At 39.9% G+C, this 13,026-nt stretch overlaps 1 protein-coding gene across 1 annotated transcript; it reads left to right on the plus strand.

The window, feature by feature from the left end:
• The first annotated feature begins 1,241 nt into the window (after window positions 1–1,241).
• Window positions 1,242–11,565, plus strand: LOC100355681 (olfactory receptor 10V1). Its single transcript, XM_070064231.1, has one exon. It carries the CDS (start codon window positions 3,269–3,271, stop codon window positions 4,196–4,198), a length of 930 nt encoding a protein of 309 aa, XP_069920332.1. The 5' UTR covers window positions 1,242–3,268; the 3' UTR covers window positions 4,199–11,565.
• Window positions 11,566–13,026: the final 1,461 nt, after the last annotated feature.

Raw genomic sequence — 13,026 nt, forward strand, 5'->3', positions numbered from 1 at the left:
ACACAGATTTTAGATTAGAAATGAAATCTCTTTTCTGTAAGATGAACAGGGTTTGGGGGAGAGGTTAGCCAGGAACAGAAGCAAAGTATGCTGATTTTCACAGAAAGTCAAAGTGCAGTTCCTACTCAGAACCAGTGCTTCTACTATATGGCTTAAGGGGAACTGAAGACTACATACTGTGAAATCCATGCTCTTAAAACTGATGAGAGGCAGAGAGAATGGTGTGTTCAAAATGGCCGAGGGATCACACTCTAAATCACATAAAATTAGCTCAACACTGAACAGTTCTGAAATACAGAAATGAGTATTCTCAATGGGTCATACACCTTAAAAAAATCCATCACCCCAAATTTCAAATTTATGGAGGCTGAAAAATTAGACAAAATCTATTTCTATTATAAAAGGAATGACTGAGAAGCCTCTTCACATGGGAATCTGCTTTATTTATTAAAAAAAATAATGGTAATCACATGCAGTTTTTTAAAAGGCATAACTGTAAAATAAAAAAAAGAGGGAGAAAGAAATACGCCTATGCTCCCCTAGATCATTGTCCTTTCATGACCGCATTAAACTGTGACTGGTATTATTTTTATTACCACATCTCATTCTATTCTGAGCTTTCTAATTATTGAAAACCTCTCTCCTTTTCTTTTTTTTTATTTTTATTTATTTATTTATTTTTGACAGGCAGAGTGGACAGTGAGAGAGAGAAACAGAGAGAAAGGTCTTCCTTTGCCGGTGGTTCACCCTCCAATGGCTGCCGCGGCTGGTGCGCTGCGGCTGGCGCATTGCACTGATCCGATGGCAGGAGCCAGGTACTTATCCTGGTCTCCCATGGGGTGCAGGGCCCAAGCACTTGGGCCATCCTCCACTGCACTCCCTGGCCACAGCAGAGAGCTGGCCTGGAAGAGGGGCAACCGGGACAGAATCCGGCGCCCCAACCGGGACTAGAACCCGGTGTGCCGGCACCGCAAGGCAGAGGATTAGCCTAGTGATACGCGGCGCCAGCCTGAAAACCTCTCTCCTTTTCCACACTTCTTCCTCTTTCCCCAGAAACCAAAGCTATGTCTTATAATAGAGAAGGATCTTAATAATGTGTGTAAAGGAGATTTATTTAAATAAATACTGTTGATTAAATGAGGGAGGAGAAAAGAAAGAGATTACAAATTAGGGTATTGGGCACTGCCTTTGTAACAATCTGAGGAATGCTGTGCACATTTTTTTTTAAAGAATTATTTTTATTTATTTGAAAGACAGAGTTACAGAGAGAGGTAGAGCCAGAGAGAGAGAGAGGTCTTCCATCTGCTATTTCACTCCCCAAAAGACCACAATGGCCAGAGCTGAGCTGATCTGAAGCCAGGAGCCAGGAGCTTCTTCTGGGTCTCCCACATGGGTGCAGGGGCCCAAGGACTTGGGCCATCTTCCACTGCTTTCCCAGGCCATAGCAGAGAGCTGGATCGGAAGAGGAGCAGCCAGAACTCAAACCAGCACCCATATGGAATGCTGGCACTGCAGGCTGGGGCTTTAACACTCTGTGCCACAGAGCCGGCTCTGGCACATCTTTTTACAGTGACATTGTTTGTTAATATTGGACTATTAGAATTAAATTATTTTATCTCTTTTTGGCACCTATCATTCAGCCTTGTACATAGTGAGGTATAGTTTATCTTATTGATAGATATATACTTGATTCCAGACTGACCTGGGAATTAAATCCTAGTCTTTCATTTACTAGCTGGACAAGGTAGTTACTCTTAAGCCTCAGTTTATCTAAAAAAACTATGAATGATGAGGCGGTCAGTTGCCTAGGACTAAAGAGCCACTTCAAGTGAAATGATACCTGTAAAATGGTCAGCACAATGTGCACATCTTAGTGAGTACTCAGTAAATATCCATTCCTATTGCAGTCGGCGAACAACTTTGTTGAATGTCTGAATGTTTCATATGATATACTCACAGTTCACAAGGGCTGGCATTGTGGTGCAGCAAGTTAAGTTGCCACTTGCAATGACAGCATCTCATATGGGAGTGCCGGTTCAAATGCTGGCTGCTCCGTTTCTGATTCAACTCTCCATTAATGCACCTGGGAAAATCTTAGAAGATGATCCAAGTACTTGGGCCACTGTCACTCATGTGGTAGATTCAGATGGAGTTCCAGGACCCTGACTTTGGCCTGGCCTAGCCCTAGCCTTTTTGGCCATCTGGGGAATGAACCAGCAGATGGAAGATACTACCTTTCAAATAAAATAAATAAATCTTTAGAAAACTAAATGAATTTAAAAAATTAAAATAAAGGTATCACATTGAACAGTGTAAATTTTGATTAGGCAAAAGAAAAGAGATATTGTTTCTACTTGGAATAACAGAAGTATATGAAGCAGGAAAGAAGATCTGGGTAAGAGATTAATGAGTAGACTGTGTGGTACCCAACACAGGTAGGATTAGACTAAAAGAGTCAAATCCAAGAAAGTTTGGAATAACTGGCTGAGGAATATGAAGGTTGACATTAAAGCAACAACAAGGCACTGAAAATTTCTGAGCACAAAGATAACGTGAAAATAGACAGAAGGATGATTATAATGCGAAGAGAAGGGAAATGGGAGAGGAGGTACCAATTATAACAAGAATCCAAATGCAGGATCACAAAGAATAAAACTAATTGGGACAGTGGGAAAGGATTAAAGCAACAGATATGAGAACTTTTGGAAGGTGAATTATCAACATTTAGAATAATTAGATAAAGCAGATGAACCAGAATAAATCAACAGAGGTCTCTAGTTTTTGAGATATATAAAAATGCAGTTTATGATATAATACACAATGCATCAGTTGCACAATTGTATTTAAACCATGATGTTGGCCCAAACAAATGTCTTAAAATGTTTTATTTCAACTTTTGTGTAATGAATTAATATCCTATTTTATCATTTTGTAAATTTGAACCTTATAATTCCTTTTATCTTTAATTCTTTCAGGAAATGCTTCTTGGAAAACTTTCCATATCAAATACTGTGCTAAGCACTGGGTTTAAAACAAAGATCATCAAAATCTGTACTACTGAGTATTTTTGGCACTTAGAGACTAGAAGATGAAGGATGATGATGTGGCAAACATAAATTATAACATCTGATGTTTTAAAATGAAAGTATGCACATCATTTCTGAGGTACCTTAGAAAGTGCTCTCACATTGCATAGAGGATTTGGGACAACATCACAGTAAAGAGATGCGGTGTCATCTTTCCTTTTAGTAGGTCCAGTATACAACCCATGGAAGGAATAAACAAAACTACAAAGATACAGTTCTTCTTTCGTCCATTTTCTCTTGACCCTGAGATCCAACTGGTGATTTTTGTGGCCTTCCTGGTGATGTACCTAACCAGCCTCAGTGGAAATGCCACAATTGCAGTCCTTGTCCAGATCAACAACTCCCTTCACACCCCCATGTACTTTTTCCTGGCTAACTTGGCAGTTCTGGAAATATTCTATACATCTTCCATTGCCCCCCTGGCCCTGGCAAACCTTCTTTCAATGGGCAAAACTCCTGTTTCCATCACTGGATGTGGCACCCAAATGTTTTTCTTTGTCTTCTTGGGTGGGGCTGACTGTGTTCTGCTTGCAGTCATGGCTTATGACCGGTTTATAGCCATTTGTTACCCTCTAAGATACACCCTCATCATGCGCTGGTCCTTGTGTGTGGAGCTGGCTGTGGGATCCCTGGTGCTGGGTTTCCTGCTGTCACTGCCCCTAACCATTTTAATCTTCGGTCTCCCATTCTGCCACAACAATGAGATCTATCACTTTTACTGCGACATGCCTGCAGTCATGCACCTGGCTTGTGCCGACACGCACATTCATGAGACTGCCCTCTACGTCATAAGCTTCATTGTCCTGAGTGTCCCCCTCATGCTGATCTCCATCTCCTACATCTTCATTGTGATAGCCATTTTACGGATACAGTCGAAAGAAGGGCGTCACCGAGCCTTCTCCACCTGCTCCTCTCATATTTTGGTGGTCCTTTTGCAGTATGGCTGCACCAGCTTCATTTATTTGTCCCCTAGTTCCAGTTACTCGCCTGAGATGGGACGAATGGTCTCTGTAGTCTACACTTTTATAACCCCCATTTTAAACCCCTTGATCTACAGTATGAGGAACAAAGAACTGAAAGATGCTCTTAAGAAGGCACTGAAAAAGTTCTAGATACGATGACCATATGACCTATTTAAATCAAGACACTTCAGAAAGTGATATGGAATGTTATTTATGAGTATGCAGGGATGACATACATAACTAGGAATGTCCTCAGCAAATTGGACAGGTGGTCCATTATTCTGGGAGTTCAGAGGAAACAAATGTGACTTCTGAAAATAACACTATTACATAGGGCAATCTCATGCCCTGAGCATGGATGAAAAAAGGAGAATCATTATACACTGAACAGCTATTATATACTCATAAACTGGTAAGCGTTCTCTCACTTAACCCATAGGAAATATCATTATCTTCATTTTCAGAAAATTAAACTAAATGTCCAAGATCAGGAAACAAGCATTTAGAAATCTAAGAACTGGGCTCTTTTCACAAATGCTGCTCTCCTGTTTCTGAGCTTGCACTACCAATAGGAGTTTGTATAACCTTGGGCAAGTCTCTCCATATCTGTAGATTCTAATTTTCTTATTTCTGAAGTGGTGCTGCTGAACTAAAAGATTCCAGAGGTTCTTTCCTACGTCATAACATAATGTTTTAGATATTGACCAAACAGGTCTTAAGTGGCCAAAAAGCACATATATAAATAAAAGAGATTTTGCAGTAAGAAACAGGAAATAGAACATTTTTCATATTTGTTTTTTTACCAAAATGAAAACTCATGACAATGTCCATAACTTAAAGAGCATCTCTATAATGGAAAGGATAATAATAATATAGAATATGTTATTTTATCTAATAAGTGAAAAACATACAAAAGAAATAAATTGGGCATTGTTGAATCTTATGTTCCCCAAGAATCTCTTTTTCATCATCTCAGGCAGTTATGTAGACTTTGCTTGAGCTCCCAAGGAGATATCATGAACTCATAAAGGGCCCTATTCCTTACTAACAACTCCAGCTGCTGAAGTGCTGCATCTTATTTTGAACTATAGTCTATTTACAAACAACTTTCTCCCACTGGTCCTGTTTCCAACATCCAGAGCTCTCCTCTAAATGACAGTTCTTCAAATGTGCTAGGACAGACTTTGCATCTTCTGTTAAGTCTCCAATTTCTCACTCCTCTTCCAGGAGGTTATATTTTAAGCCTCTCATCATAGCAGTCACCTTCCAAAAACTAGTTTTCTCTAGTTCCATGTCTTTCTAAAAAATTTCACCAAAAACAGCTATAACACACAAGAGATATTTTGTTCTAAAGAACTGATACTTTTGAAGACTTGTGAACTTTTAATTTAAATTTAATTTGACTTTAATTTTAATTAATTCATTTGATCATTTTAAATTCATAATATTGATATCAAATAAAACTTCCATCTAACTTTCATATAACTTTCAATTCTGCTGGACCATAATTTATTTTAATAGCATAAATTAAGTACTTCCCACTTAACATTGATATATTGTATTTTATTGGTTTTGGCCAAGTAATACAAACTATGAACATCATCTTTGGGGTTTATTTTATTCATCATAGCTTAGTATCAAGGTCAAAATTATAATCATATGTCATTTCCTTTGTCCAAATCATTAACAAAATATAAAGTAGGACAGGATGAAGTCAGAGTCTCTAATAGTCTTCTTTGAAAATTATTCAGTTAGATCCAAACCTACTCAGTTAATATCAACTGTGGTAGACCACTGCAGTTATGGCCTCACTGATTTCCGCCTACTCACAGCCATTCCCTCCCATGATTCTAGAGACAGCTACATGACTTGCTCTGTCCAATGGGACATTAACAGATGTTTTATAAGTACGACCTTACACTTAGGATTGGGGTACATCTTTGATATTCTATAATGTCAACAGAGCCAGGGCTAAGATGACATCCTAACAGAGCAGAGAGAAGACACAGGTTGAGACACCTGACCAATCAGCCCCAGTGTTGACTTTAACCACATTAGTAATTCCAGAAAAGACCAGCAGAGCACAGCCCAAAGTGTTGACCCATAGAATCAGAAGCAACTAAATGACTGCTATTTTAAGCCATTACTTTTTTAATGGCTTATTTTGTAACAATATATTATAGATAACATGATATAAATTATATTATTTTGTAACTCTAGCTATGCAATCTATAATTAACCAGTGCTCCAAGAAAAGCACCTGAGGAAACATAAAATCCTCTCATATAATCAAAATACACTACAGCACTTTCATAAATCTAACCACCTAAAGCCTTTTTTTTAAAGTTAGGTGCATTTTGCATGATGTATCTTAAGTCACTTCATCTAGGCTCTTAGTAATAACCAGTCTTCTCATAATACTTACTTACTTAATATGATCCATTCAATCAACCAATTCCAGAATCCTATGAGAAATTAGCATTGAGATAGCCATTTTATTGGTTTGACTCATTAGTAGTTACGTATATAATTTGTATTTATAACTTTATCTGGATGGGAAAAGAAGCATTTCAATAGTTGCTCATGCTTTGGGAATGAAGAGTATAGCATTCGTCTTTGAATACACATGACAATGGATAGCACTTACTAGACTCAGCTCATTTGCTTTCTTTTTTTTTTAAGATTTATTTATTTATTTAAGAGGTAGCATTACAGAGAGACAGAAGGAGAAACAGAGAGAGAAAGGGAGAAAGAGAGAGAGAGAACAATCTTCCATCCTCGGGTTTACTCTCCAAATGGCTGCAATGACCAGGGCTGGGCCAGGCCAAAGCCAAGAGCCAGGAGCTTCCTCTGGTTATCCTACATAGATGCAGGGACCTAAGCACTGTGGCCAGCTTCTGCTGCCCTCCCAGGTACAACATCAGGGAGCTGGTTCAGAAGCGGAGCAGCCAGGACTTAAACCGGCACCCATATGGGATGCCAGAGCTGCAGGCTGTGGCTTTAACTGCTGAGCCACAGTGTTGGAACCCGGCTCATTAGCTTTCAAGAAATAAATTACATCTTAGGAGAGTGTTTAAGTCTTGTCTCTCATAAAATTTGCATACTCCTTATACATTACACAAAAATCCATTCAAGATAGATCACAGACCTAAATCTACAACCCAATACCATCAAATTACTAGAGAACATTGGGGAAACTCTGTAAGACATTGGCCTAGGCAAAGACTTCTTGGATAAGACCCCAGAAGCACAGGCAATCAAAGCCAAAGTTGACAAATGAGTTTACATCAAGCTGAGAAGCTCTGCATTGCAAAAGAAATACTCAGCAAAGAGGCAACAGACAGAATGGCAGAAAAATATCTGCAATCTATGCAACTGATAAAGAATTAATATCCAGAACTTATAAAGAGTTCGAAAAATTCAACAACAGCAAAACAAACAATCCAGTTAAGAAATGGGCAAAGGGCTTGACATTTTTCAAGAGAGGAAATTCAAATGGCCAACAGACACTTGGAAAAAAATGCTCAGAATCAGTAGCCACTGGGAAATGCGAATCAAAACCACAATAAGGTTTCTTCTCACCTCAGTTAGCATGGCTCTCATACAGAAATCAACAAGCAACAAATGCTGATGAGGATGTGGGAGAAAAGGCACCCTAATCCACTGTTAGTGGGAATGTAAGCTGGTGGAGCCATTGTGGAACACAATATGGAGATTCCTCAGAAATCTGAATATAGACCTGCCATATGATCCAGCCATCCCACACCTGGGAATTTACCCAAACCAAAAGAAATCAGCATATGAAACAGTTATCAGTACTGCCATGTTTACTGAAGTACAATTCACAACAGCTAAGATATGAAATCAACCCAGATATCCATCAACTGTTGACTGGTTAAAAAAATGATGGTATATATATACAATGGAGTCTACACAATTGTTGACTGGATAAAGAAATTATGGTGTATATATACACTACAGAGTACTTCTCAGCTGTAAAAAAAAAAAAATGAAATCCTGTCATTTTCATCAAGATGTATGCAACTGGAAACCATCATGCTTTGTGAATTAAGCCAGCCCTAAAAAGATACCATATGTTTTCCCTGATCTAACAGAGTACCTAAAATGTAATGTACTGGAGTGAAATAGACATTTTGAGATTCAATAATTGTTTAAGCCCTTGTCTCTTCTGTTGAGAAACAATGGGTTTTTTTCTTCATATTATTTCTTGAACTCTTTTACTTAGTGTAGGGTTAACTTTGCAATCATCAAGTAAACTGATCTTTGTAAAAATTAACAGTGGGAATGGGAGAAGAAAGAAGGGTTGAAGTTGGGGGGAAGTATCACTATGTTCCTATATCTGCATATAACTTAAAATTAAAAAAAAAAATCTTGTGTGCTCCTGATATAAAATGAATGTGTTTTGTACTCTTTTCCATCTTTTGTATTCTTCATTGCTGGTCACTTTGATTGTATTTGTGGAACTGAACAAAGCTTTCTTTGGAAATAATTCTTTTTGTTTTTTAGATTTTTAAAATGTTACTAATAGAGGTACATTTTCCTTTAAATTATTTTTGAAACATTTATTTCTAATACTAAATTTTTTTATGGTTTTTCAATCATTCAATTCTATGAACACATAAGCCTTAAGCAGACCCTCAAATAAAGATAAATTTGTAAAGCTGGACCATTTTTTTAAGTTTTTTACAGATTAATAAATAGTTCTCTTGATGATCACAAATATTTAAGTCTGCTTGGTAATATTCAGAAACATCACAGTAATGGTAATTTTCCCATTTAGTTTGCAGTCTTCAATAATGACTAGAAGTTACTTGCATGGGCTGGCGCCTCAGCTCACTTGGCTAATCCTCCACCTGCAGCGCTGCACCCCGGGTTCTAGTCCCGGTTGGGGCACCGGATTCTGTCCCTGTTGCTCCTCTTCCAGTCCAGCTCTCTGCTGTGGCCCAGGAAGGCAGTGGAGGATGGCCCAAGTGCTTGGGCCCTGCACCCGCATGGGAGACCAGGAGGAAGCACCTGGCTCCTGGCTTTGAATCAGCACAGCGCGCCAGCTGTAGCAGCCATTTGGGGGTTGAACCAACGGAAAAGGAAGACCTTTCTTTCTGTCTCTCTCTCACTGTCTAACTCTGCCTGTCCAAAAAAAAAAAAAAAAAAAAAAAAAAAAAAAAAAAAAGAAAAAGAAAAAAGAAAAAAAGAAGAAGAAGAAGAAGTTACTTGCATAAACTCGCATAAAATTGCAAGTGAGCCACGGGCGTTGGCCCTCTTTTTCTCTTTTTTTTTTTTTAAAAAAAAAAAAAGATTATTTATTTGAAAGGTAGAGTTACAGAGTGAGGGAGAAACAGAGTGGGAGAGATCTTCCATCTGCTAGTTTACCCAGATGGCCACAACAACCAGGACTGGGCCAGGCTGAAGCCAGGAGCCTGGAACTCCATCTGAGTCTCTCACATGGGCGCAGGAACCCAAGGACTTGGGCCATCTTCTGCTGCTTCCTCAGGTGCATTACCTGGGAAATGGATCAGAAGTGAAGCAGGTAGGACTTGAACCAGCACCCATATGGGAACTTGGCATCAGTAGGCAGTGGTATAACCTGCTGCACCACAATACCAGCCTCAGGAAAGATTTCTAAAACTTCAGTCATAGAAAATTATGAGAGGTGGGGCCAGCACTGTGGCTCACTTTGCTAATCTTCCGCCTGCGGCACCAGCATCCCATATAGGCACCAAGTTCTAGTCCCAGTTGCTTCCCTTCCAGTCCAGCTCTATGCTGTGGCCTGGGAGGGCAGTGGAGGATGGCCCAGGTGGTTGGGTTCCTGTACCCGTATGGGAGACCAGGAAGGGGCACCTGGCTCCTGGCTTCGGATCGACGCAGCACGTTGGCCGTAGCGGCTATTTGGGGAGACCTTTCTCTCTCTCTCTCTCTCACTGTCTATAACTCTAGCTGTCAAATAAAAAAAAAAAAAAGAAAGAAAATTATGAGAGGGAGTAGGTGGACAGGCACACTCTGCAGTTATACCCAGAAAAAAAATCCCAAATAAATTCCCATTTTCATCTTTTATAGCATTACATTATTCAAAAGGAGAAAAAATGAAGGAGAAATTGTATTACTCAGGGAAGGGATGGAATAATCCAAAAGAGGTATGTTGGAAGGTACTGAAAAGATAAAATTAGGTGGAAAGATAGAAACAGGATTTACAGTTGAAAGAAGATACTTATGGACTACCTGGGATGTGGCTTGACATGGTTTGACTGAGTGTCCTCTCCAAAATGCACAAACATAATCCCCATTGAGGTGGTATTAAAGATGGAGTCTTTTTTGGAATTGGCTAAGTAATGAGGGCTCTTCTGGAATACAGGAAAGCCTATAAAGGGGCTGGAGGAAAATATCTTAGATTCATTTTGCCCTTCCACCCCTTCTGCCATGTGAGGACATGGTGTTGAATGTGCTATCCTAGTCACTTTACCGACTTCATTCATTAAAACGAGTAGAAAGAGACTTTATTTCCAGATGACAATTGTCTTCCAATGTAAAAAGTAATGAAATTTCAAATGTGTATGGTCATTTTCATACACAGAGCTTTGCAAAGATTATCATTTTTATCCACTTATCAGCAGTCCCATGAAACTGGAATTTTAACACAGATTTGACATAGACTGGGAAATGGAACATCAAGGCAGCTTTAAGAGATTTTCCCAAGGTTAGCCATCTAGTGAGGGGAGAAAGTAGAAACTCAACTTTATTGTTATGATAAAGTCCATGGTACAATGAAGGTAGCATCTGCATTCCCAAAATGATCTGTTCATGTATATTACATGGTTCTAAATATGAAATTTTGGAGCCTAACTTGCCATCTACTTTGTGAAAACTCAGATTCCATATTTTAATTGTTCCATTTCTTCTCAGGTCATGAATATCAACTCAGGCAGACAGTAAACAAATCAACCTAATGACTGTTAATAAATGCTGGCATTATGCCTTCTGTGAAAAAATTACTTATTTGTTCCAATGTTTTAATCAGTGGCTTTGCTATTGTTTGGCACTGATCACCTCTTGCCAAGTGACCAAATGACACCCAAGAACAAGAGAATTTCCCACAGCCTATCTAGAACACGCCATGATGGTCATCAGCTTTCAGGTTTGAATCAAGAATTTGGTCTCAGGCCGGCGCCGCAGCTCACTAGGCTAATCCTCCGCCTAGCGGCGCCGGCACACCGGGTTCTAGTCCCGGTCGGGGCGCCGGATTCTGTCCCGGTTGCCCCTCTTCCAGGCCAGCTCTCTGCTGTGGCCAGGGAGTGCAGTGGAGGATGGCCCAAGTGCTTGGGCCCTGCACCCCATGGGAGACCAGGAAAAGCACCTGGCTCCTGGCTCCTGCCATCGGAACAGCGCGGTGCGCCGGCCGCAGCGCGCCGGCCGCGGCGGCCATTGGAGGGTGAACCTACGGCAAAGGAAGACCTTTCTCTCTGTCTCTCTCTCTCACTGTCCACTCTGCCTGTCAAAAAAAAAAAAAAAAAAAAAAAAAAAAAAAAAAGAATTTGGTCTCAGAAATAATATTTTCCACTGCATAGTAAGTATTCATTTATGCATTGTTTTCACCTGTACTGGATCCTCAAAACCAGAATCTTCCTAGTTTGATACTATAATTGTCTTCATGTAGCAACTGAAAAGTACAGCTCCATTCTGTGAGGTTGCGTGATTTGCTAAGGTCCTCTGCTGACAAGCCTATTGCTCTTTCCACTTGTTTAGGCCTCCTTTTCAGTAAATCAATAATCAAGAAAAACTGTATATCCAGACTAGTAATCTGACTCTCCCTGATATTTGATTTTATGCTCAACTTTAAAAATTATTATCTCCATTATAAAAGTAATCCATAATTACTATAAAGTCTTTAAATAGATAAAAGTTTTTAAAAATCATCTTCATTCACACTACCAAATAACTGTTATAACACTTTGTTAACCTACCAATTGATGCCCTCATATAGTATGTTTTTAACATAATCATAATTACAAGTATCCTTGTGGGGCCGGCATTGTGGCATAATGTGTAAAGACACTGCCTGCAACACTGGCATTTCATAGGGGTGCCAGTTCATGTCCCGGTTGATACAGCTCTTCTGCTTGGGAAAAGCAGCAGAAGATGGCCTACGTGCTTGGGTGTCTGCCACCCACATAGGATACCCAGAAGAGGCTTCTGGCTCCTCACTCCTGGCTGAGGCCTAGCCCAGCCCTGGCCATTGTGGCCATCTGAAAAGTGAACCAGCATATGGAAGATCTCTCTCTGTCTCTCCTTTTCTCTATAGCTCTGACTTTCAAATACATAAATAACTCTTTTTTTAAAAAAAAAATTATACAGTATCCTATTTCACTTGAATTTATGTTCATTTCCTATGTTATTAAAAACTTACTGTTGGGGCCAGTGCTATGGCATAGTGGGTAAAACCACCATCTGCAGTGCCAGCATCCCATTTGGACACCGGTTTGAGTCCCAGCTGCTCCACTTCCAATCCAGCTCTCTGCTATGGCCTGGGAAAGCAGTAGGAGATGCAAGTCTTTGGGCCCCTCTACCCATGTGGGAGACCTGAAGGAAGCTCCTGGCTCCTGGCTTTGGATCAGCACAGTATTGGCCATTACAGCTAATTGGGAAGTGAACCAGTGGATGGAAGATCTCTCTCTCTCTGCTTCTCCTCTCTCTTTAACTCTTTAAAATAAATAAAGAAATCTTTTTTAAAAAAAAACTTACTGTTGAAAAGATTTTTAATAATTGGTTAACATCCTATCATGGGGAGCCAACACTGTGGTATAGTGGGTAAAGCCACCGCATGCAGCACCAGCATCCCATATGGGCACCAGTTCAATTCCTGGCTGCTCTCTTCTGATCTGGCTCCCTATTAATGTGTCTAGGAAGGCGGCAGAAATGGCCCAAGTACTTGGGCCCCTGTACCCACATGGAAGATCTGAAAGAAG

The sequence above is a fragment of the Oryctolagus cuniculus genome, chromosome 1 (assembly GCF_964237555.1).
Source record: "Oryctolagus cuniculus chromosome 1, mOryCun1.1, whole genome shotgun sequence".
NCBI classification, from domain to species: domain Eukaryota; kingdom Metazoa; phylum Chordata; class Mammalia; order Lagomorpha; family Leporidae; genus Oryctolagus; species Oryctolagus cuniculus.

Excerpts from the sequence above, each read along its gene's own strand:
- LOC100355681 (XM_070064231.1), top strand. The coding sequence starts at position 3,269 with ATGGAAGGAATAAACAAAACTACAAAGATACAGTTCTTCTTTCGTCCA.